The sequence below is a fragment of the Heloderma suspectum genome, chromosome 15, assembly GCF_057233095.1.
Source record: "Heloderma suspectum isolate Gila_16-S chromosome 15, 16-S_ref, whole genome shotgun sequence".
NCBI lineage: Eukaryota > Metazoa > Chordata > Lepidosauria > Squamata > Helodermatidae > Heloderma > Heloderma suspectum.
Window position 1 is genome coordinate 8,295,616 of NC_139472.1, and position 26,394 is coordinate 8,322,009.

Genomic DNA, 26,394 nt, shown 5'->3' on the forward strand with positions numbered 1-26,394 from the left:
GCATAATTATGTGCGTTGCCACTGAACTCAGGAAGGCTGGAGAAGAGGGAAGGGACAGATGAACCAAGATGAGTTTCGGCTGCGTTATTAATGGGGGGGGGGCGTGTGTGTGGGGGGGAGGGAAACTCGGACCCACACACACAAAAGGGAGAAATTTTGATGGATCGGCGAGATCAGGGGGGCTTGCCGGAGATGTGGGAAAGAGGGCAAAGTGTCGAGCAAAGTTATTAAACCTGAATGGGAGTTAAGACTTCATTTGAAAATGCCCTTCTCTTTTGGGAAGGTGTGGGGTGGGGGTAGACCTCTGGGAACTCAATGCTGTGCATTCGAAGCTACATTTTTAAAAAAATCCTCTTATTTTGCAAAGCTATTCTGCAGCTCCTTAAAAACTGCCCTTATCTTCTGGCCACTTGGTGGTCTGGAGCCTCAAATTTAGTCTTGGACTCCCCTTCTGGAAATCGCTTTCCAAGTTGGGTCTACCAGACAGCGAGGGAATTCTCCACACGCAAAAGCGCCGTTCCTCTGTGGGGCCCAGCAATGGGGCCCAGCCTTCCAGTGGAGTTTCTGGATGATATTGAAAATAGAGAGTTTGAATTGGTATTCTTTTTTTCCTTTTCTTACTCCCTCTGCTCTGCATATGTTCATCTAAATTGGTCCCATTCCAGCACTACCATATTTTTACAGTGCTTTGTGCAACCACGTTATCAGTTCTGTTGCCTTTACTTACACACACACACACACACACACACACACACACACCCTTTCCTTGTTAAACTGGGCTCCCTTAGCATTTTCATTTTCTCTAGATTGTAAAAACCCTGGGCGGGGTGTGCACCAAAGTTCAGATATGGAGGAGGAACCACAATTTGAATAATGGGGACATTATGCCCACTTTCTGGGAAGGGTGTACGTTTCCAAACCAGGGAAGAAGTCTGTGGACATCGTTCTTTCCCCACCATCTTTATTTTAAAGCAAAAAAATCTTGCTTTTCAAGAGAAAAAAATATATACGTGCACAAAAAAAGGTCAAGGAAGTGTGTGGCCGGGGGAGGGGGAATGGGCGCAGGCTGAGAGAGAAAATAAAAGATCCCCCAAAGTGACAAAGAAAGCAACCATGAAAGAAAAGGAAGGGAAGGAAATACCTTCTTCAGAACAGCTCCCAAGATGGGATGAGAGAAAGAAAGGAACAAAAAGGAAGGAAGGAAGGAAGGAAGGAAGGAAGGAAGGAAGGAAGGAAGGAAGGAAAAAAGAGAAGGGAAGGGAAAGCTCATTTGTTCTAATGAGTTTGCTTTGGCAGGTCCAATCCAGCTTGTATGCTGAGCTGAGCCAGAGCAGTGGCGGATTGAGGTGTCACAGTAGGAGCTGCTGTTCCTGACACAGAGCCAGTGGCAGCCAAATTCCTCCAGAGGGGAAGGCAGAGAAAGAAGCCGTCTCCCACGTGCCTCATCTGCCAGCTCATCTCCCCGCATGGCCCTGCTTGGCACACCAGCTCATGCTCTCTTCTCCCTCTCACCTTCAAGAGCAAGCCCAGGCAACTGAGGGCCCGAGAGAGAGAGAGAGAGACAGAGACAGAGAGACAGAGACAGAGAGAGAGACAGAGAGAGAGACAGAGAGAGACAGAGAGACTCTCCCCGGCTGCTGTGTCCATGGGCCAAGTGCGCCGGAGTTAGCACGTTCGCAGGCTGCAAGTCTTATGAAAAGTGTGCTCATGCACATCTGTGCATGTGCAGTGACAACATTCAAGACACCTTGGTAAACAAATGTGTAATGGACACATGAATAGTAAAATAGGAGAGAGAGTGAAAGATGACCTTTCTTCTTTCTTTGGAGTTCAGCTGCAGTTACATGTACTATTGGTTTCACTTATTTTAACTAGCTCTTTTGTATGTGTTTTCAATGTATAGGGGGTCCTACTCCACCAAATTCAGCAGCTGCAATCAGTGTTTTAAATAATGTCAAACAATATTTATTTATTGCTATTTTCATCTCCTAAATAATATATAGTGATTGCCCTCATTTATTATATATGTTGAAGATATCATTGATTGTTTTAATGGCATTATAATGTTTTAGTCATGTTTTTAAAATCTGTTTTAAATATATCTGAATTGCATTTTTGCTTTAGATGGAGCACAGTCCAACCTGCACTGTGGGAATAAGAAGCTGGATCAGTGCCCTACGAGGGCATACTATACTGCTTGAAGGGACTAAAAAGCCATCTAATTTGTCCCTAATCCAATCTACACAAATGCAGACTGCAGAATTCCATGAGCCAAGAGCAGATGAACAGCAAGGGGTTGTTGTTCAGTTGTTCAGTTGTGTCTGACTCTTCGTGACCCCATGGACCATAGCATGCCAGGCCTTCCTGTCCTGCGCTCTCTCCCGGAGCGTGCTCGAGTTCATATTCATTGCATCCGTGATGCTATCTAGCCATCTCATCCTCTGCCATCCCCTTCTCCTTTTGCCTTCAGTCTTTCCCAGCATCAGGGTCTTTTCCAGGGAGTTTTCTCTTCGCATTAGGTGGCCAAAATATTGGAGCTTCAGCTTCATTATCTGTCCTTCCAGTGAGCACTCAGGGTTGATTTCCTTTAGGATGGACTGATTTGACCTCCTTGCAGTCCAGGGGACTCGTAAGAGTCTTCTCCAGCACCACAGTTCGAAAGCATCAATTCTTCAGAGCTCAGCCTTCCTTATAGTCCAGCTCTCACAGCCATACATTACTACTGGGAAAACCATAGCTTTGATTAGATGGACCTTTGTCGGCAAGGTGATGTCTCTGCTTCTTACTCTGCTGTCTAGGTTGGCCATAGCTTTCCTCCCCAGGAGCAAGCGTCTTTTAATTTCATGGCTACAGTCACCGTCTGCGGTGATCTTGGAGCCCAAGAAAGTAAAATCTGTCACTGCTTCCATTTCTTCCCCTTCTATATGCCAGGAAGTGATAGGGCCAGATGACATGATCTTAGTTTTTTTTAATGTTGAGTTTCAAACCAGCTTTTGCACTCTCCTCTTTCACCCTCAACAAGAGGCTCTTTAGATCCTCTTCGCTTTCTGCCATTAGGGTGGTATTGTCTGCATATCGGAGGTTGTTGATCATTCTCCCAGCAATCTTAATTCTGACCTCTGATTCATCCAACCCGGCATTTCTCATGATGTACTCTGCATATAAGTTAAATAAGCAGGGCGACAATATGCAGCCTTGTCGTACTCCTTTCCCAATTTTGAACCAATCGGTTGTTCCATGTCTGGTTCTTACTGTTGCTTCTTGACCCTCGTACAGGTTTCTCAGGAGACAGGTAAGGTGGTCTGGTACTCCCATCACTTTAAGAATTTGCCACAGTTTGTTGTGATCCACACAATCAAAGGCTTTAGCGTAGTCATGAAGCAGAAATAGACGTTTTTCTGGAATTCTCTTGCTTTCTCCATGATGCAGCGAATGTTGGCGATTTGATCTCTAGTTCCTCTGCCTCTTCGAAACCCAGCTTGTACTTCCGGTAGTTCTCGGTTCGCATACTGCTGAAGCCTAGCTTGTAGGATTTTGAGCATCACCTTGCTGGCATGTGAAATGAGTGCAATTGTGCGGTAGTTTGAACACTCTTTGGCATTGCCCTTCTTTGGAATTGGAATGTAAACTGACCTTTTCCAGTCTTGTGGCCACTGCTGAGTGTTCCAGATTTGTTGGCATATTGAATGCAGCACTTTAACAGCATCATCTTTTAGGATTTTAAATAGCTCGGCTGGAATACTGTCATCTCCGCTAGCTTTGTTGTTACTAATGCTTCCTAAGGCCCACTTGACTTCACTCTCGAGGATGTCCGGCTCAAGTTCAGTGACTGCACTATCATGGCTATCAGGGACATTCAGATCTTTCCTGTATAGTTCTTCTGTGTATTCTTGCCACCTCTTCTTAATCTCATCTGCTTCTGTTAGGTCACTGCCTTCTTTGTCCTTGATCATGCCCGTCTTTGCACAAAACGTTCCCTTGAGATCTCCAATTTTCTTGAAGAGATCTCTAGTCTTTCCCATTCTGTTGTTTTCCTCGATTTCTTTGCATTGTTCATTTAAGAAGGCCTTCTTGTCTCTCCTTGCTATTCTCTGGAACTCTGCATTCAGTTGGATATATCTTCCCCTTTCTCCCTTGCTTTTCGCTTCCCATCTTTCCTCAGCTACTTGTAAAGCCTCATCAGACAGCCACTTGGCTTTCTTGCATTTCTTTTTCTTTGGGATGGATTTTGTTGCTGCCTCCTGAACAATGTTACGGACCTCCGTCCATAGTTCCTCAGGCACTCTGTCTATCAGGTCTAATCCCTGAAATCTATTCCTCACCTCCACTGTATATTCATCAGGGATATGATTTAGGTCATACCTGAACGGTTTAGTGGTTTTCCCTACGTTCTTCAATTTAAGCCGAAATTTTGCAAGAAGCAGCTCATGATCTGAGCCACAGTCAGCTCCAGGTCTTGTTTTTACTGACTGTATGGAGCTTTTCCATCTTTGGCTGCAAAGGACATAATCAATCTGATTTCGATATTGACCATCTGGTGATGTCCATGTGTAGAGTCGCCTCTTGTGCTGTTGGAAAAGAGTGTTTGCTATGATCAGCATGTTCTCTTGGCAAAACTCTATTAGCTTTTGTCCTGCTTCATTTTGTACACCAAGGCCATGCCTGCCTGTTATCCCGGTGATTTCTTGACTTCCTACTTTAGCATTCCAATCCCCTATGATGAAGAGGACATCTTTTTTTGGTGTTAGTTCTAGAAGGTGTTGTAGGTCTTCATAGAACTGATCAACCTCAGCTTCTTCGGCCTCAGTGGTTGGGGCATAGACTTGAATTACTGTGATGTTGAATGGTTTGCCTTGGATACGTACTGAGATCATTCTATCATTTTTAAGATTGTACCCCAGTACTGCTTTTCCCACCCTTTTGTTGACTATGAGTGCTACTCCATTTCTTCTAAGGGATTCTTGCCCACAATAGTAGATATGATGGTCACCTGAATTAAATTCGCCCATGCCTGTCCATTTTAGTTCGCTGATTCCCAAGATGTCGATGTTCAATCTTGCCATCTCATGTTTGACCACCTCCAGCTTACCTTGATTCATTGATCTGACATTCCAGGTTCCTAAACAATATTGTTCTTTACAGCATCGGATTTTCTTTTCACCACCAGACACATCCACAGCTGAGTGTCCTTTCGGGTTTGGCCCAGCTGCTTCACTCTTTCTGGCGCTACTTGGAAATACCCTCTGCTCTTCCCCAGTAGCATATTGGACACCTTCCGACCTGAGGGGCTCATCTTCCGGCGTCATATCGTTTAGCCTTGTGATACGTTCCATGGGGTTTTCTTGGCAAGAATACTGGAGTGGGTAGCGTGTAATACCTCCAAGTCAGACATGTAAGTGCGCCCAGTCTCATCCCACTAAGAAGAGCCACCCAAATCCCAAAGGTGACTGGCCAGTATTATATCTGCGGAAAATTTCCTTCCTGCTCCTAACCACAGTGATTGGTCAGGGCTAAGCTACTCACTTAAGATTTCCCATGCAGCCACTTTCCCCTCTGCCCCCCAAAATTTCCCCCCATCACAGGTACTCAAAAAAAGAAAAACCTCCATTGGCACCTATGGAGGTTTTTCTTTTTCTTTTTAAAAGCCTTGTGGTGTGGGTGAATTGGGGGGGGGGAGTGGCTGGGTGGGAAGGTTTAAATCTCCCCTTCCTGCAACTGGTGGTGCCAATCCAGATGGCGCCCCACACAGACACTTCCCCCCACCATCCCAAATTCCCCATCACCCACAGAGACTAAAAAACCCAAAACCTCCATTGGTGCCAATGGAGGGGGGTTTTTTAGTCCCCACAATAGGGGTGTGTTAATTGTTTTTAGAGAGGGTGGGGAAGTGGCTGGGTGAAAAGAGTCAAACCTCCCTTACCTGCATGTGATGGTCCTGATCCAGATTGGGCCCCTGCACACTTACGCTAAGGTAAACAAACTGTGGCGGATCAGCTGCGCGCTTCGTATTTAACAGAACATGTTGGTTAGCCCTTGGGTCCAGATCCATTTGGTCACCCTAAGAACAGGACTGCTCTTGACACCCCGGAAGTAATATAACGGAGACGCTGCCCCAGGCGTACTTACCTGAGGTAGCACCTGCACTGAGCTTGGAACCTGCTTCGCTGCCAGGGGCCCGGAAGCTTTCATCCTTCGAAGGAGGCCCATCTGAATCCCTGTCGTCCAGGAAGCTGCCATCTTGGGAGCCCCTCAGTGGTTCGGCTTCGTCCCCGTTATCCTCTTCATCGCTGCAGCCCTTGGGCTGCACCATGTACACGCCCTCGGGGGGCACCTCTGTGCCTGCGGAGCTCTTAGCCTCCTTGCTCTCGATGCGACCCAGCAGGGAGTCTTCGCTGTACTCCCCGTTAACCCACTTTTCAATCACCTCCCTCCGCTTGTCCTCTTCGATCTTCTGCACACAGTCACTCCCCTCAGAATACCCAGGCCGCAGCTCCTTTGCCCCTGGTCGGGCGACGTGCTTGGTGGGGGCTCCACCGCTGCCGCCACCGTCCCGCCTCAGGGGAGCCTTGTCAGCATGTACTTGCTCAGGTCCCTTGTGGTCAACAACTACTTGGCGGCTGAGCTTGGCACAGATCGCATTTAGCTTCAGGCCACCTTTGCGCTTGGCAGCCATCTTGGGGTTTCCTGAGGTTGCGTCAGTGCATATAGTTCTTTCAGCTGGAGGGAGCAGACAAAAGAGAGAGGGAGAAAATGGACATTAGAAGGATACTCCTGAAAAACTCGTGAAAACTCTACACCAAACAGCTTTGAACCCAATCTTTTTCACCCTAGGGCTGATTCATATGAGGAAATATGCATGTTGTATCATTGCTATAGAAGTAATTAATTAATTTCCTGCTCTTCCCGCAATGAGCTCAGGGCAGGCTACATTACCCCCACACAACATCCCTGTGAGGTAGTGTTAGGCTGAGAGATTCTGACTGGATCAGGGTCAGCCAGTGAGCTTTATGGTTGACCAGGGATTTGAACTCGGGTCTTTGCAGTTGATGTTCAACACTCTACCATGCTACACTGCCCGGACCAGCCCCCATACCACAACTTCTTTGAAGCCCATTATAAAATGCAAGCTGAGCCTATTCCTGGAGTGTTTACTGAATGGCCTAAGCAGTATGTTAGAGCGTTAGAGAGGTTAGAGTGTTAGGCTTGAGCAAGGAAACCCCACATTCGTATCCCTGGTTTAACTGGGAAGTTCTCTGGATAGTCTCAGGCATGGTCCTTTTCCTCAGTCTAAGAGCTGGTTCCAGAAATCTCAAAACACTGGATTAGACTAATTAATGGAGGACAAGACTATGGATAGCTGTTAGCTATGAAAGGTGTGGGGAACTTCTGGCTGGGGGCCAAATCCAGGCCTCCAGGAGTCCTAATCTGACCCTCTGGGATTCCCCAGAAGGGAACGCCCCCTTCCCCTGGCCCCACCCAAGCACTGATTGTTTGGTGGCTTCCCAGCTTTTGTGCAGTTTTCCCCACTCTAAAACATTGAAATGCCTCTTCGAAGGTTTAGTTACAGGCAGGAAGAGCTTTAAGCTAAAATATGCTGATAATTTTGGCTCTTCCCCTTTTGCCTTTGGCCCTGCCCACTGCTGGAATGGGGCCCCCGAGAACTTCTCTGAAACTGAATTTGGCCCTTGGGCTGAAAGAGGTTCCCCACCCCAAGCTATGGTGTGCCTGCAGGTAAAATCAATTAGGTTGGGGGGCACCTGAGATGGGGCCTTCTCAGAGGTGGCCCCACAGTTCTGGAACTACCTTCTGGTTAACATGTGCTTGGTGTCTTCAGTACAGGCCTCTAAGAGGGCCTTAAAAACTTAAATCTTTTCACTGCTGCCTTTCCTTAAGAGAAAGGAAGGTTGTGTGAGCCAAGGCAGTTTTCTCATACAATTTGCTGTATCTACAGTACACTTACACTATCAGCCTAGTGCACCACTGTTTCATTCCTTTTCATGTATTTACTTATTTCTTTCATTTATGTGTCGCCCTAGAACAGAAGCTCTCAGGGCAACATACCTAATAAAAACAACCATGATAAAATCACGAGCATCGCTTAAAAAAAAAGCAGCAATAACATCATTGGAAAAGCAGAAGATAAATATCAAGGCAGCACAGAGGAAGCAAATTTTAAAACACGGCTTTACTCATGTTAGTTGTGGAGAGACAGGAGAAAGAGACTAGGAAGTTGCCCCAAAGGCTGAGACATTCCCTTGTCATTTCCGCTGCTCAGAAAAAGGCTTCTGGTCTCCCACACACCACTACACACACACTCCCACTCTTCAGGCCCAGCTGATCTCTCTGGGTTGGGTCCCCGGACGCAGAAACAGGTTGCTATCCATCAGACCCCCGGCAGCGTACCCAGGAGCAATTGTGACATCCCCTAATCCTTGAACATGACAGCCCAAATACAAACAGCCTGAAACTTTAGACTTGCCGTCCAACAGCCAGAGCGCGTGGCTGCTTAGCATGACCGGCTGACAGCTTTGGGCATGCTCTCCCGTCAAGAACAGCAGGAGAAGAAGCTGATCGGCCACATGCTGGTCAGCAAATGAGTGCTGCGAGGAGCCAATGCCCCCCTTGCAGCCCAGGCAAACAGAGAGAGACACACTCCAAGCGTTCTCAGGCCTGATCACAATGGCCTGATCAACTTGCATGCGCTTGTAAACCATGTGCTGCCTGTTTATTATTAGGCCCAGGTAGGCACTGCTGTGTACATTTTAGACTCCCTTTTGTTGCCCTGGGCATCTCTGGAAGATCACCCTTTTTTAGTTTACTAGTGCCACAGATCCCACCAAGCCTTTCTCTTGCAGGGAGTCGAAGACAGCCCGGCCTGGCTGTTTACGCAGGGTGCGCAATCCATAGGCCATTTGCCAGAACACTTTGAAGGGTGAAGGCAAGGCAGACGATCTGGATTTTCAAAGGGCAGGGAGTGAGATCAAGCTGACTGAGGATCTCGGCCAGAGTGGGAGGTCTGCTATCCACGTAAAAAACCACACACCAAAGCTTTGCTTTGCTCCTCTCACCTACAAACATGCGATCCTCAGATAACAGTCAAACAAAAACATATACACCTGTGTTATTTGCACACCCACCCCTGTACTCACAGAGGGACACACCCTGTACACACCCAGGTACATCCAGGTTCTGTGGATGGACACACATCCTCTCACACCCGCTTGCATAACGTTGGCTTAGGGGGGAATCGAGGTCATGGTTTCGTCACCACACTTCCCTGTCCCTGGCTGATCTAGAAATCAGGGCTGTGTCCTGCCCTCAGCTATACCTAAGTGTATGGTAAGCTGGAGAGTGAGATAAGGTTAAGGTGGTGGAACTGAGCACCACAACCAGCCCTGCCAAACAGACCAGCAGAAGCAGTGTTGGGAAGCGGGGGGCGGGGGGGGCGGGCACAGTTTAACATTCTGGTGGTGGGGGCATGCACCCATATGCTCTGGAGAAGCGCTGGCTGGGGGAAGTTTGGAGACATAAACTGGTTTGGACAGCACCCTCAAAGGCAACCTGACAGGCCATTGATGATTCAGCACAGAGAAAGCCACACACACACAGGTCCAGGGTGGGTGTCCTTTGCTGGCCAGGCCTTCCTTAGCCAGCCAGAAGCAACTGGAGGCAACGGGTTGTCAGATTCTATCAGAGGCCCCTAAAGGAAGTGCCCTCCTGTCTTGGCATGAATGGACCTCTCTCTTGGGCCGCTCCCTCTGTCCACTGCCGGCACTTCATCCCTTTCCATCCCTTCCACAACATCCTTGGGGCTGAGGGACAGTCCCGTCATTCTGGAGGGAGGCAGCCAAATCTATAAATATTCACCCAAAGGAAGAAGTGGGGGCGGGGGAGAGAGGGAGAGAGAGAAAGAGAAAGAAGGCCGAAGCACCACTCGCTGCTCAGGACGTCAAAGATCCCATAGGGCCTGCAGTTCCCCCCAATTCTTCTCCACCCTATCCGAGCCCCCGGGGCCTTACGCCCCCCACAGCTGTGGGCTGGGTACATGCAGGCCCTCCTTGATGTTTTGCAGTTCCAAATGATCTGGGGATTTTAAAAGGTGCTTCTCTTACAGCTTTTTTTTTTTTGCACAAGATAACAACAACAACAACGCCATCAAGGTGCATGGCACCTTGCACAGCAGACTTTTTTTTAAGGTCCTTGCCTCAAGGAGCTTACCATCTAAAATCTGGCAGAACGGCAGAGAACACAGAGAGAGGAGAGGATGATGACAGGGAGAAACTGATAACAGGCGAAGGGTACGTACAGATGCAGCTGTATGCGTAGGATCAGTTAAGATCTAACTAATCCAACTCTCTCCCTCTTTGCTGATATCAAATTTTCCCATTTTCGAAAACTGTCAAAATGGTGAAAACGGTCCCAAAGAATGAAGAGCTGCTTTCCACTCTGCATAGCCCTCCGTTTGGCGTGAGGGTGGTTGGTGCCGCCATTGTAAGCGTGGGAGGTTGAGAGGCGCTTGCAGCACCAGCAGGCTAGTCTTCTAGTTGCGGGGAGTTTGTGGAGGAGGGTTTTTTTTAATTTACAAAAACAGCATCCTCGGCCTCAGTTTGAAGAGGTCCAGTCCCTTCTAGCCCATCAGAATTTTCTATCACCCTATTCTGCTGCTTGTAGAGAACCAGATTTAAAGTACAGCATGTGCAAAAATTGAGAACTGGGGTGGGAGGGGTGGAGAAAAGGTCACTCCTGGGATCCAAAGTAGCATCTCCCTCTCTGCCCCCAAAAGTCAGCTTAACCCCCCCCACCACCACCACCCTGCACTGTCCTTGGTTCTCCGTTCACTGCTGTGCAAAAGATTCCAGCCTAAGTAAACATCCCCTATGATTTTCTTCTCCCGAAAAGAAATGTTTTGATTTCGTATCAATCCAAGGAAGCCATTTATAACCTGGGCCTGTCACAGAGACCTTTTCATCTGTGCTCAGGACAAACTCTCCCACATGCTGTATTTACACTGAACACTTCCTGTGAAAACAATGCCGCTGAAACGTTTACACCCGCGTGGCGTGGCGGACGCAAAGATGCCCTAGCTGGAGGGTCCCCCCGACTCCTGCTGAAGGAGGGGGGCAAAAAGAAAGAGGAAAGAAAGCTCAGAAGCCACTTAACCGCAAGCTTATGTTAAGCAAAACCCAAGAATTCATTTGAAACGAAGAAAACAGCCCGCTAGTCCTCAAAATGCTAGAAGCAGGCTTGGAAGTGCATGACTAATATCTGGGAAATCTCAAATGCCGTCTAGTGGAGGGAAAGGGTGCTGAATGAGATTCCTATCAATTAGGGCGAGGTATTTATGGCCCACATATCTTCTTTCTCCTCCTCAGGATTTAGTACAGTGGTGCAGAACCTCACGCTCAGGGGCCAAATTCGGCCCTCCGTAGGTCCCATTCCAGGGTTCTTCGTGGCCTTTCCCCCAACCACCAATTGTTTGATGGTGTCCTGGCTTTTGTGCAGTCCCCCCCCCCTTCCCAGAAGGTTTAAATGCCTCTCTTAAGGCTTAGTTACTGGCAGTAAGAGACGAAGGTTGCAATATGCTGGCATTTTGGTTTCGCTCCTTTTGCCTTCAGCCCCACCCACCACTGGAATGCAGCCCCTGAGAGCTTCTCTGAAATGGAATTCAGCCCTCGGGCTGAAAGCGGTTCTGCACCCCTGGTTTAGCAGATGTAAAAGTATACAGAATTAAGCAAATATGTGCAGACGTGCTTAACTTGCAATCACTTATCCAGGTCACAGAATCCAGCTTTTTCTCACTGTAGAATCTGTACCAAGAGTGCAGCGCGCAAACAGCCTTCAGCCAAAGTCTCTGGGGCAGTGCCTGCCTGGCTGCTAGATGGCCTCTTGCTTATTTTAGTGCAAGATCTAAGATCTTTGCCAATATACACTGATTTTTTAAAAACACACACACATAACAGATATTCCTAAAAAGATCAGAGTGAGAAGATAAATTCAGGTGGCAGAGAAATGATGAGGAAGAGGTGGATTGGGACATGGAAAAGAAACCCAGAGTGGGGTACATGGGTTAATTGGCCAAGGGGTGATGGAGGGGGCACTCTTGACTCTAGAAGGGGGTTCCTGGATATGGGAGGGGGCAGAACAGCCCTTCTCTGGGAGGTATGGTGGGTGGGGAGAAGGAAGATGGCTTGTGAGGACTGTCACTTCAGAGGGCTGTGCGAAAACACGAACAGATGGACCTCTCATATTCTTATTGAAGAATGTTAAGCCCAGCTGAGTATCTGAGCTCAGGAGGGAAGCTGGTGTGCCAGCTTTCCAGGAGTGGTGAGGGTTTCATCCGATCAATTATTCACAACATTGTTTGGGGTGGATGAGGGAGGAAATGGAGGGCCCATCGGGCGGGGGGAGCCTCCACATACACACGGGCAGATTTGGAAACTGCACACATCTCTCAGCTGAAGTGACCCTTGCCACGAATAATGTCTCAGAGGTTCCAAAACTGGGCGGCACCAAAAGGCCATCTAGACCATTCGAGAGCCTTGGCTGGATTTTGAGGGCTTGGGATGAAACCCATAGGGTAGGTTTGTCATCAGGGCAGTGTGGCTTCTACACCTATGCGATGTACAAGATTTGATACTGGGGCTCATCCTCAGAATCCCAGCCTGCAGCTTTTTTTGTTTGCACACAGTTTGCTAGACCTCAAGGCTGCAAAAACAGGCTTGAAATGGTCTGTGGCTAATGCATGGGGTGAAATCCCAGAAGCCAAGAGGGAGAGCTGAGAATCCGTTGGGAAGGGGTGAGGGATCAGAGTTCCCTGCACAGTTCTCTGCCCCTCCCTGTGATGAGCAGGAAGCACGATGAGGTAAAACAACCAAAGTAGAGGACTACCTAATTTGCATCGTTTATAAACATCCCAGAACTTTAAAATCTTCAAACAAAAGCAGCAGGGGTGAGCTGTGCTATGACGTAAGTGGGAGACTTACTCTCAGAGTGGTCCCACATGGAGTCCACAAAGAACACAAGCTCTTGCGTTCAAGACCCATGGCTCTGGAAGGAAGAGGCAAAGGAAGGACAGAGAAAGCCCTATCGCTAGGAGGGAGCCCCGGCTTTCAAAACAGGCCCCAGTGAAGCCTGCAAAGTCATGGTTTATCTCAACCAACCTAGCCCCATACATCAGTCAGGGAAGGAACAGCTGCAGGGAAAGAACACCCATAAGAACTCTGAAACTAAAAACTGGTGCCTGAGTTTGGCTTTTTTCCTCCTCCCTCCCAATCCCTTTTCCTTTTATGTCATGTCTTTTAGATTGTAACCCTGACGGCAGGGACTGTCTTATCATGAATCTTTGTAAATCATTCCGGGATTAAAATGCTGAAAATAAATAAATCTCACATCCCTACAGATGCCCAATCCTGACAGATGAGATTTGGAATTTTCTTGGTCAGCCTGGTTGGAATTTATGCTGTGTATGTGTGTGCGCGCGCGGGGGGGGGGGGGTTCTAAGGGCAGTAATGGCAGAGATGTTGACCATGCAAGAGCGTCTGATGTGCAAGAGAGTGGACTGGACTTGGTTTGCTTTATTATTCCTCCCTCCCCCCCCCCTCCAGTTTATCAATAAAACATTTTATTGCTTTTAGCTCAAGAGATGACCTCGGCTTAGTGGAATGCTGTCTCTTTCGGCTGACCTTGGAGACACTGCTAACCATCTCCCCAGCCCTGGGAGCATGGAGATCCTTCGTGGCTGGGAAGCAGGGGAGGAACACAATGTTTGTCGGGGGACGGGGCGGGCAACCATGCCCAGGGCGTGGGTGCTGGGAAGAAAAAGGTGCCCCTTAATCTCACATGGTGAGGGAGACTAGCGGTATTCTAAAAAGGAAGGCTCTTTCTGCTAAAAGATAACACAGAAAGAACAAGGCCTGTATGTTCTGCAGAGCATCAATTTGGAACAAAGTGCAGAATTCAGCACCCTGAGAAACTCGGCTTCCATCTTTTTCTTTAAAAAAAAGATGTTTCTAGCCATTAAGACTATGAAGGTTCCCTTAACAGTGAGGCCTGGGGAATTAAAGCCGGGGGCTGGCGGTAGGGAGGAGAAATAGGTAAGTTTTCTAGTAATTGGAAAGGGAAGTGCTTCTGTTCCCAGCTCTTCTCTCCTCCCCACACCCCCAGTCACATACACCCCATGACTAGCAGAAACGAAATTATAACAAATAGGCTCATATATGTAAACTATGCATACCCGGTGGCAAAAATCCAGCATTTTGGTAAGGCGGGGGTTGGATTCCATAAGAATATCCCTTATATGTTATAGTAAGTAACTAACAGTTGTCTAATTCTCTTTTGGTAAAACCCTGTATAATTCTCCCCAAACCTCTCCCTAATATTTTTTCTGTAAGAACGCCAGATCCACATGAAAGACATAGAGCCACAGACACAGACACACACAGCCACAGTAAACCCCTCATGCTGCAGGCACCACATCCTAATGCAAGGATCCTTCCATGATCCTGGCACCTCACCGTTATCTTCCCTTCCCATTTAACAATACTTAGGATTTGCACATAAACAGACACCCACGCACATCCTCCTGGGTTCCCCATGTTCTCCTCAGGTCCACCACCACCACTCTTCCTGAACTGTAATCTCTCAGAGAGAGAGAGAGAACCCGAAAGCGTTAACAGCTATCGGTGAAATGGCACAGCAGATTGCTACAATAAATAATTTACTGATATTTATAAATATTCAAATCAGCAGGCTTCAGAAATTGAATGGGGGGGGAGAGAGAGAAGCTGGAGAGTGAGTGTGCGCGCATGTGAGAGTGTGGGGATTTGCGGGGGGAGGGGGGGAGGAAGCTGACATTAATTCCCTGACTCTCCAAATTCATTTGAGGGCTGTTTCTCATTTCAAACAAATATTAAATCTTTTGGCATCAGAAAAAGGGTGGCATGAGAGAGGGGGGTGGGGAGGTGGTGGAAGGAAGGAGTTTCTGCAGCGGGCGTTTTGCGCTGTCTGCCAAGCCTACACCTGTGGCCTGCTAACCTTGGTCTGACAAGCCACTGGGGAGCCCAGGTCAGCTTGTGTTACCAGGGTGCTTGCACTTGCTTGCACCGGATTCCCGATGAGGAATCTGGGCTAGAGGTACTCCACTTGTAACATACACCTCTATGTAGGAAGCAGAGGGGGATGGGGGAGAGAGACACTGACTTGCAAGGCTAGCCAGGGTGTGTGTGTTGCCGTTAAGACCACCTCAAGGATTCCTTCGTTCTCTGATGGAGCCTGAAAACTTGCTTCCAAGGAAAGCCTACACTAGTGGTTCTACATCAGGGATGCATAAAATCCAGCTCTATGGGGACCCAATCCAGCCGTCCAAGGTTCCCCAGATGGCCATGCCCATCTCCCCTGCCCCATTCACCCGAATTTGTTCACGTTTTCCCGGCTTTTGCAGTTTTTTCCCCATTCTCAAAGGCTGAAATGCTTTTCCTAGGGCTTAGTTACAGGGAGGAAGAGCTCTAAGCTAAAACGGGCTGGTATTTTTAGCTCCACCCCATCGCCTTTGGCCCTGCCCACCAGTGGAATGCAGCGCCTGGGAGCTTCTCCAAGATGGAATTTGGCCCTCGAGCTGAAAGAGGTTCAACACCCCTGATCTATATAAAGAGAAAGGCCTAAATAGTTACCAGGAGAGGCGCAACCTTCACAATATAGACAGCCAGTGTGGTGTAGCAGTTAAGAGTGCCAGAAGACTGGGAAGTCCTGGGTTCCAGTCCCCACTTGGCCATTTAGCTCACTACATGACCTTGGAGTAGTTGGTCTCTGTCTCAGGCCTGACCTACCCCACAGGACTCTTGTGAGGGATAACAAAAATGAGGGAACCTCCATATACCCTAAAAAGGTAAAGGTGTCCCCAACCAGTCGTGTCCAACTCTAGGTGTGGTGCTCATCTACATTTCTAAGCTGAAGAGCCAGCGCTGTCCGAAGACGCTTCCGTGGTCATGTGGCCGGCATGACTGAACACCAAGGTGCACGGAACGCTGTTACCTTTCCCGCCGAAGCGGCACCTATTTATCTACTTGCAATTTCTTGCTTTCGAACTGCTAGGTTGGCAGGAGCTGGGACTGAAGACGGGAGCTCACTCCATCACGCAGCACTCGGGTCTCGAACTGCTGTCCTGCTGACCTTCCGATCTGCAGTTCAGCACCTTAACCACTAAGCCACCGCGGCCCCCCATATACCCTGGCAGGATATAAATGTAATAAATACAGAAAAAACAACTCATCCCACCCCTGCCTAGCACTTAACTCCAAAATGTCCTCTTCGCTGGCAGCACCATAGAGGTTTCCATGTGGGCAAGCCATGAAGGTCTCAAAACTCCCCCATTTTCCTACCCAGAAGTAACCTGACGGCAGGTCTTTGCATTTGCTAGTCTCAAGAGCACTGTCTCCAAAATGTGGCAATATAAAGGAGAAGCTGCAGAAGTGCGCACAGACAGCATCCCCCCCAAATACGCAAGCTGAAGCCACTTCAGAAGTCACTTACGACTCACAGTGCAATATCATTTGCTTTGTCATGGCATTCCCTGAGCTGCTGTGGTTTGAGCCACTAATGAAGTACTGGGATCACTGCTCTTTTCCTTTGGCCGCATTCTGACAAAGTTTGGCATGACTAGAAAGAGAGTATACGGGAGGTGTAGGTGTGTTTGGGGCAGGGTAGAGATGACAGTTTTACTGACTATTCCTAAGATCTAATCAACTTTCAAGTGGGATTTGGGCCCACAGGGAGGTAGTCCTCCCCGTGGAATTTAATGGCAAAAGCAAGGGATTCTGGGAGAGGCCTGACTCCCAGATCCCCTTATTCTAACCCATCTGATTCCACAGACATTTTTTGGGGGGTGGGGGAGAGTCAACTCCCTGCGATCCTCGATTGAAACCAAATTAGTTTCTGCAAGTAGCTGCACCTCCCACATGTACAGATTTTGGGCTGAGATGGGTTAGAGCAGGGGATTCTGGGGAGTCAAATCTTCGATTCTGCTCTTGCCTGTGGAAGGGGACCAGATTGCGATGGTACGAACAGCGAACTGAGGCCTTGTCGCAGTCCCTTTTCGTTTCCACCTTCACTGCCTCAACACAACGGGGGTGAAAATAAGGCTCCTTTGGGAGGCGCTGTCCTCCATTCTCTTCCAAATGCTTTGTGATTGTCACCTGGTGCGAAGCAGAACTGAGGAAGGTTTCTTAATGGCTCAATAAAGTTATTTCTGAGCTTGTTGACAAGATGGTCAGTGGCCACACACACACACTCGGCAGCCAGGGTCCCGAAGCCCCCCACTGGTAAACACTGGGCTCTGGCATGGGCTCGGCTTCCCTCAGGATGAATAATGGTTTTTCTAATGCACGGGCAGCCTGTCAGCTTCCTTACTCCCAATGTTTTATGAGCTTAACTGAACGGCTCTGAACTCCCTGGTAAGAAATAAAGTTATCCCTCAGCGTCCCTTCTAAACATTTCACTCAGTGCAAACGGTGTTTAAGAAAAATGAGGACATATTTCTTCTTAAGGATGCAGTATCCCCCTTCAGAGGCCTAATTTATGCCATATATCAACTGGCCAAGGGAGAAAGAGAGAGGCAGGCAGGCAGGCAGGCCGCACTGGGAGCAGAGCCGGCCCAAACGCAGACAACGCGCTCCCTTGGAACGCCGGCCGGATGGCACGGGCGTGAATTGGATGGGCACTGGGCAAGCGGCCAGGGCCAGGGCTGAGCACCCATCTTGATGGATTCCACATGGTGTGTTGCCTCTGGAGTCCAATGGGTTTGCAGCGGGGGATTCTGGGAATCCTGGTGGGAATCAGCCAACGTGTTGCCACTACAGTAAAAATGCTGAGAGCAGGCCTCCCTCATCCAGAGCAGGATAGGAGCCTGGAATTATCAGTCCCAAATGCAGTGACACCCTTAGATGGTTCACAGAGCCCAGAGCGAGAGAGAACGAGACTTCCGATACCTGTCCTTGCATATGAACCTCTCCAGGTTTGCTCGGGGGTGAACTTGGGAACAATGTGTCCCTGATAATGACCCAGAGAAGTAATAGAGAATGTGTAGAAAGAGCTCTCAAATGGCAACTACTCACAATTGGGGAAATGGGTTTTTTGTTGTGCAAGCTGTACCTGGACTCAGGGCCAACGTCAAGGGCAGGCCTGGTCGGGCACCTTCCGAAGGCCCGCGCCCCAGCAGGGGCCCACTGAGAAGAGCCCCCTGGACGTGCTCCTCCTCTTCCCCATTGCAACATCCTTGTTCCCCTGCCTCTCGCTCTGGCCCAGGCGACAGAGGTGGTGAGGAGGAGGAGGAGGAGCAGATGCCATGGCCGCCTTGCTCCCTGGCTCTCTGCCTGTCAAGCCAGCAAGCAAATGGTAGCCATGATGAGGAAGAGGAGGAGGAGCAACAGCAGCTGGTGACCGTGGCGGTCCGAAGGTCGACTCACGGAAGGAGGGGGCCCATGGAGGGGGCCTTGCCAAGGGCCCTCCAAAACCTGGAACCAGCACTGCTTAGACTGCAACGGACCCTTGGACATCAGACAAAACTGGCCAGCCACATGCGCAACCATGCTCCTGTGTACACAGTCAGCTTATGTTACCTGGAATCCACATTAGTGGAAATCCTGTGCTTCATGCATACCCCATGCAAGTCTAAAGAACGAGATATCCCTAGCACTCATTTACATGGCCATTCCTTCCCCCATTTGTACGGACGTACCGCAGGCATGGCCTTGCAAACAGCAGCGGCTTGTTGAGGGCCATTCTGCAGAGACCAGGGGAGCAAGGAGGCCGTGGCACCTGCTCCTCCACCACGTGAAACCAGCACGTGAAACCAGAAGGGGTGTTTCTTAGCAGCCTCCACGGGCTTCTTGCCCTTCCTCCCAGTTCAGGCAAGGGGGTGAGGCGGCCACAGCAGTAATGGCTGGGCTACATGGCAAGCAAAGCAAAGGCGGAGAGAAGAGGAGGATCCCTGGGGCAGGAGAGAGCGGAGAGGCTTGCAGGGCAGATGTTGGGGGTGGGGGGACATGGCTGAGTTTCAAGGGGTTCATATTCATTCATTCATTCATTCATTCATTACATTTCTATACTGCCCCATAGGCGAAGCTCTCTGGGCAGTTCACAAAAATTAAAAACCATTAAAATGCATTATACAAATGCCTTGGGTGACCACGTCTCTGAAATGAGGAAGTTCTGAAGTGTCCAGAGAGGCTTCCTAAGTCAAGACATCGGAGGCCCCACAGGAAGGAATGGCACAGCCTCACTCTTCTAGCAGTTTTAATTCATTCATTTGTATCATTTATATCCCACACCTTCAGTTAAAAAACAATACTCCCAGGGCAACATTTTGAGACTGGTGTGGGCACGCATAATTGCCTCCCAGCCTATTCGCGATATCCACAAATTCGAGGTTGGGAAGGAGGCCTGAGAGAAGCCCTGTATGCTGCCTAGCAATCACTCATGCCTCTGTAGAGAGGTCATTTTCGTGAGCTCCAGATCCAAGTACTGAAACGGCTATTCCGTGTTGCCTTCGTTAATTTTATATATACACATATACACACATATGCACACGTGTAACTTTGCCTCAGTTACAAGACAGAAAACAGTTAATAGGGCCTTACATTATTATGAAGCCTGTCATTCCAAAACAGTACAAATAAAGGCCAGTGTTGTATTCAACATTGTTTTCAGTTACTGGACCCTCAAGAAGCCAGACAAAGTATGTCAATTTCATTGAGATAGCCGTGTGGTGTCATGGTTAGCGTACTGGGCTGCGACTGGGGAGACCCAGGTTCAAGTCCCCACTTGGTCATGAAGCCCACCAGGTGACTTTGGGCCAGTCACTGACTCTCAGCCTCACCTACCTCACAGGGCTGTTGTGAGGATAAAATGAATTGGAGGAGGATAATGTGAGCCACCTTGGGCTCCTTGGAGGAAAAAGCGGGGTATAAATGTAACAAATTACAAATAACTAAATAATAGCCAAGTCCTAAATTCTACAAAAAAGATCTTGAGGCGGAGAGATCTCCTTCCACTAATACAATTTTTGCTGTCATAAGAAAATTCACCACCACTTCTGAATCTCCTTGATCTACAATGAATTTTACAGTGTGATCCTATGTATATTTACTCAGAAGTCAGTCATACTGTGTTCAATGAGCCTTACGCCCAGGGGAGTGGGCACAGGCTAGCCCTATCCAGGCATTCAGCCTGCTCACATGAGGGCTAAAAGTGGAGAGGGGGTGCTTCCCCAAATCCCCATCTCCTCAGTCCCCATCTGCCAGAATTAAGATTATTGTCTGAGGCCCTCTGCCAGGTGCCCACACCAAATGAGCCAAGACAGGTGGCTAGAAGAGAGAGAGGGACTTTTCGGTGGTGGCACCCTGTTTGTGGAATGATCTCCCCACAGAGGCTCAATTGGAGTCTCCATTATGGCCTACGTTAAGGTCTCCAGGCATTTTAAGAACTGCTGTTAGTACTCTATTCTGCTGCTGGTTTAAATCTGGTTTCATGAAGTTGTAATTGTTTTCTTCTTTGCTGCTGGTTTTATTCTGAGCTGTCATTTTAACATTTGGACTGTGTGATTTTTAATGTATTGTACATTGCCCAGAGAACTCTGGTAACTGGACAGTTTAAAAGAACAGCAAATAAAATAAATAAAGTAAGTCATACAAGGCTTCTTACACCTGTCATCGTGTCCTCTAGTTCCAACCCTCATTAAATCATTAACCTTGTTGCTGTAGCTCCTCCCACTGCCTTCCTGTGCTTGTATGAATAGGGAGACATTTCTTCCCAAACCAGGAACTGGTCTGCAAGTTGCAAAGGGGATTCTGTTCCTGCTCGCTGCCTTGACAAAGTTTTGCTTTTCTTTTTGTAAAAAAAATAAGGGAAAAAAGAGTAAATAAGCCTTAGGCATCTCCCCGCAAATCAGTATGTTCTCCTCCTTCCCACCAGGATATCTTCTGCCCTCCTTTGTTTATTATATATATTTTAAAAACCACGTTAAAAGGTTTACTATCCAAAACGAGTCTAAGTGGTCTCACTTCTAGGCTAAGTAACTCCATAAATCAGGCAGAAGTGTTAACATCTACACCGCAACTCGAGCCATCAATCTTGGCCCATTTTTACAAGGGAAAACAAGGGTTGCAGTGGGGTGACTGGGGAGAGAGACAGCAAGGGGGGGAGCGGAAGGACCAGGGGAAGCACAGCCGTTGGCCCAGCAGAGACCAGAGGGCTCAGCATGGCCCGTGGAAAGTTATCCAGGAAACCAGGCATACTGCCATGGGAGCAGGATTCAAACCAGCAGGCTTTCAAACTTCATCGTGCCAAATGGGGAGGCTCCAGATCTGTTCTGGGGAGGGGGCCTGCCCCCCAGACTCCCACTAGGCGAAATGGGCAACCTGTTATCTATGGCTAATTCACAGTCACCCGACCTGCACAAAACGGCAAGCTGTTGTCCATTCCCAAGGTGGAAGCCATAGAAAGCTCTGCCAAGAAGGCCAAGTCGCTTGTGAGATATTCTCCTTGGGGTGTGTGCAGGGATCCCTTAACAGAGGCCATCTCTGATTCCTTGCTTTGCCTTTGGTTGGCGTTTGCCTGGGCATCAGGGTATAGCATATTTCCTCCGTCCCCCACCCCACCCCTTCTCAAAAGGGTCCCCTTGAACAGCCTTCTCAAGAAGGTTCTTGGATGATGCCGTAGTTCACTTTAAATGCACAAGCATAAGAATAATTAGACTTAGCATTTATACAGCATTAGTTATCTCCCTAAACCCTAATAAGGCAGGGTGTCGTTGTTCTCCCCATATTATAGATGGGAAGGCAAAGGCTAAATCTCTTTCAGTGGTTTGTTGAAGGTCACCTAGAGGCAAAATCGGAGGGGGGGAAATGCAGTTCTTGGACTCTTACCCTTTTATGCTACACTCTCACAGACCTCGACATCAAACCACAGAGGACCTTGCACTGTACAGATACACATGGGATAAAGAAGTACTGAAATACATCCTAGTGCATCTCCCCCCCCCCGCCCTGCACGCTCGCTCTCGCTCTCTCTCTCTCACACACACACAAACACAGAGTATGCAAAGCACCTGAGGTATGCTTGTGTGCATGAAGCCAGATTTGTGGATGCACACAAACGGCTATGCACACAGAGGCCCCTATTTGCCTATACAGGGGTGGGCAACTTTGGAGGGGCTAGGGGCCATCCCCCATATATAGGCTCTATACACATGCAATGAACCAAACCTGTGGGGTAACACAAGAACCACAGTTAGGCACATCAACATTTAATGCTAACCACCCACAAAATATGTGGGGGTATACTCTCTCTCTCCCCCTCCCTCCCTCATATCTTTCCGCCCTACTCAAAACAAGTAGGTGTATATGTACATTTGTGGGCACATTCATACAAGATGCACATCCAGCAGAAATCTCCGCACACTGGGCAAAATTGCAACGTGGCCTTAAAGTGATTAAGCTTAGCTGGATCCTACAGAGAGACTCAGCAGGTGGGACATCCCAAATTCGCCTCCTCTAAGATCTCTCTCTCTTCCCATGCACCACCCCCCACCAGCCCCACACAGGCTGGAGAGCACAAAAGCGCCTTTTCGGTGTGTCCGTCCCAGTTGTGCGCATTTGCGCAGGGCAGGGGAATGTCTCTCTCTCTCCCCGCTCTCATCTTTTCATGAACTCTATTTCTCTTTCCTTTCTGAAAACAAGTGAGCTGTAAATACTGTTTAACCTTCTCCCCCCCTTCCCCCCTCCCCTCCGCACTATAAAAACACAAATATGCCATAACTCAGCGGGCCTAGCCGCCGCGCCTCCAACATGCCCTGCTCCAGGCCTCTCAGGAAGGTCATAACAAACGACTTTCCGATTCAGTGCTCCTGAAATAATTTTGTGTATTAAAACCTGAATCTGCACTTTCTGGACCGAAAGCCTCTCTTAATTATGGCAGGGCGTCCTTGGGGTGGACAGCGATCCTTCACTACGGCACCGCTAACCAACCGGAGAGGCGGCAAGCGAGCTACCTCCCCCCCAGCTGAAAACACCACTATGGCCCCCACCTTCTCCCTCCCTGCTTGCTCCCCCCTCGGCCCCCAAACCACCCCCACCCCCTCCCTCCCACCCCCCCGCCTTCCCTTTGCCCAATCTGTTTTCAAAGTGTGTCTGTCCTTTATTAAATTGTTTTCTTTTCCACATTATCAGTTGCCATGGAGACCTCATCTCTCGGATTATTTGAATTTCATTATATCTATTGATTTGGGAGCATTTCATCTTTTTTATTGTTTTTCTGTCAATTTTCAAAACGAATAACCATCTAATTTGCGTCAGTGCTGATTATGTTTGTCCCTCAATAGAGGTCGGCAGCTGCGTCGAGGAAACAAATCAATGGGAAACCATCATAAACCTCCCCAGTACGATCTCCAGGATGTGTGGGTGACATTCCACACTGGCGGGAGACACTCATCACGTCTAAACTTCTTTCTTCTTTGCCCTCTCTTTTCTTTCCATTTTAAAAAAATCCCATCCAAACTTCTGGCTTGCAAAAGATTTTGTTTTCATGTATTATTTCTAACATAACCCAATTTGGAGAAAGGCTTTAGTGGGGTGGGGGGATCTTCTTAAAGGAAAAAGTGGGGGGAGACAACTCATCTTTCCTTAATAACAACAACAGCAACAATAATAAAAAGTTAAAAGTTAAAAACAGAGAGAAATTAGGGAAAGAGTGGGGGGGGAGAAAGTGAAGAGCAATTTGCAAATTGCTTACTATGTTTTTTTTTAATAATTTATGCAATTTTAAGCATTTACGTATAAATTTTTTAATAAGCCACCCCGGAGCAAAATGGCCATTAACATCATAACGTCCTTCTGCCCGATGGACTTGTGTGCAGGATCAATTTCCGAGAGTACTTCCCTCTTTTTTATGACATGATAAAACCCTTTTAAAGCAACTTACACAAATATGGAATTTTCTCCCCCCCCCCCCATCGTTCCCCTTTTATAACAGCCTCCGCTTATTCGCTAGGGAGAGAGTGTGCATGTACGCAAGTGTGCATTTAAGAGTGTGTGTGTGTATGTGTGTGCACACACGCGCGTGCGCACACACTGGGGAGGGCAGTTGGCAGTAAGACAGACCCAACCCTAACTGGAACGGACCTCGCTGTCCTTCTAACAAGGGCATAAACTTTCATTAGCGATGCACACAGTCAAAGGCAATTTAGGGAAACGTGCAGTACAGAAAAATAAAACCTCAGCATTTTTTTTTTAATACTGTGGCTCCTTGCCTTCGTCTGGGTGATGGAGGGGGGCTCTATCCTTGGGCAAAGCTTGGTGGCCAAAGTGACCCCCACTGGGCATGGGGAGGGAAGAAAAACTGGGGAGGGGGTGAGGAGGAGAGTGGATGGTGGTAGCAGCAGGGGTGGGGAGAAAAAGACTGCTTTTTCCACCAACAGACACAGTTCTCTGCCTGTTCAGCTCCATCCATCTGGAAGCCCTCAGGCGGATTTTGGAGAAAACAGTCAATACTCGTTTTTGCAGGGCGCTCAGTGGCCCCTGAGTGTCTCCGCCAAAGAGGGACGGTTCCTTGTTGAAAGGGAACGTGCCCTCTACTTGCTGGCTGCATCTGCGGATGCCATCTGTCCCTTGTTTCATAGGGGATGATGTGTGTGGGGGTGGGGATGGGGAGAAGGAACACCCGACAGCTCTATAAGAATGTCCTACCCAAGTCCACATGCAGGCCCAGACAGCTGTGTTCTGCAGAGTTTTTGGACCCATGTGGTGTTAGCACTTTTGAAGCTAAAAACCAGGCACCTAGGAATTGAGTAAAATTACAAATCCTCAACCATATTCTCTTGTAAGACAGATATAGTTTCCTCTCCATCAAATGCCCACTTTCCAGATAAAATCTCCAAGGGCAGATACCACCACCGCGATCACCCCACACGAGGTCCATGGGATCTCAGGCTGTTCCAACCTTGTCAGCTGATGTATTTTTACTCTCACGCATCCGAAGTGCCCCAAAACTTTGGAACTAGACCGCCGTCAACTCAAAGTGAGTATTAGCAAGCTGCTTCCATCAAGCAGAAAAGAGAGAGAGAGAGAGAGGGAGGGAAGAAAAAGAAGAGTTCTGTGTAACAGGGCAGCCTGCATGTGCCAACAGTACCAGTATGCTAAACACTTCAGCCTATTTTCAAGTTCACACATTTCTTGTCTACAGGAACACATTTTGCCATGTCACATTCAGTTCAGAGAATATCCCAAACTACTTCTCTGCTTTCTAGAGAGGAAGTATCAGGAAGCACCCTGGGAACGGGTGGAAAAGTGCTGCCCCATATGAACAGGAATATTCCCAAGAAAGGATTGGAGGTATGTACTCCTCTGAGTACACATTGAAACTTCATCCAGACAAGACGGAGGTGCTCCTGGTCAGCCAAAAGGCAGATCAGGGAATAAGGACTCAGTCTGTGTTCAGTCTGAGGACTGAAGACTCAAGTTCACGCTTTGGGGGTGCTCCTGGATTCAGCCCTACGCCTGGACGCTCAGGTTTCACCGGTGGCCAGGAGTGCTTTTGCACAGTCAAAACTAGTGTGCCAACTGCGCCCGTTCCTGGAGATGTCTGATCTGGCCACGGTGACACATGCTTTAGTTACATCCCATTTGGATTACTGCACTCTACATGGGGCTGCCTATGAAGAGTGTCCGGAAACTGCAGTTGGTCCAAAGAGCTGCTGCCAAACTGTTGACTGGGGATGGCTACAGGGAGCATACAACTCCCTTATTAAAGCAGCTTCACTGGCTTCCAGTCTGTTTCCGGGCACAATTCAAAGTGTTGGCTATGACCTATAAAGCCCTATACGGCTCTGGTCGAGGTTATCTGAAAGACCCTATCCTCCCTTATGAACCTGCCCGTGCCCCAAGATCTTCTGGGGAGGCCTTCTCTCAGTCCCACCACTGTCACAGGCACTTTGGTAGGAACCTGGGAGAGGGCCTTTTCAGTGGCTGTCCCACAGCTGTGGAACACCCTTCCAAGGGAAGCTAGGATGGCTCCCTCCTTGATGTGTTTCCGGAGACAGGCTAAAACATTCTTGTTCCAGCAGGCCTTTGGGAGATAGCTGGAACCTGGGGTAAGCTGCTAAAATGCTGTTTTAATGTTTTAATATAATTTTAATTGTATTGTTGTTTAATTTATATTTTAACTTTTGTACATTTTCGTATGTTTTAATTGTATATGTTTTAATTTTTGTAAGCCGCCTTGTGTCCCAGTACTGGGACAAAGGCGGGGGGGGGGGATAAATATTATTATTATTATTATTATTATTATACACAGCCTGATACCTCCCAATTTTGACTCCGACACTGTACTTACTGTACGGGTCGTACG

At 48.4% G+C, this 26,394-nt stretch overlaps 1 protein-coding gene across 1 annotated transcript in view; it reads right to left on the reverse strand.

The window, feature by feature from the left end:
* Positions 1-26,394, reverse strand: part of CASZ1 (castor zinc finger 1) — a 139,070-nt gene that overhangs the window by 68,098 nt on the left and 44,578 nt on the right. The window contains exon 2 of the mRNA XM_084822253.1: positions 6,127-6,717. Coding sequence (XP_084678379.1) covers positions 6,127-6,717 — 591 coding nt within the window. The remainder of the gene's footprint in view (positions 1-6,126; positions 6,718-26,394) is intronic.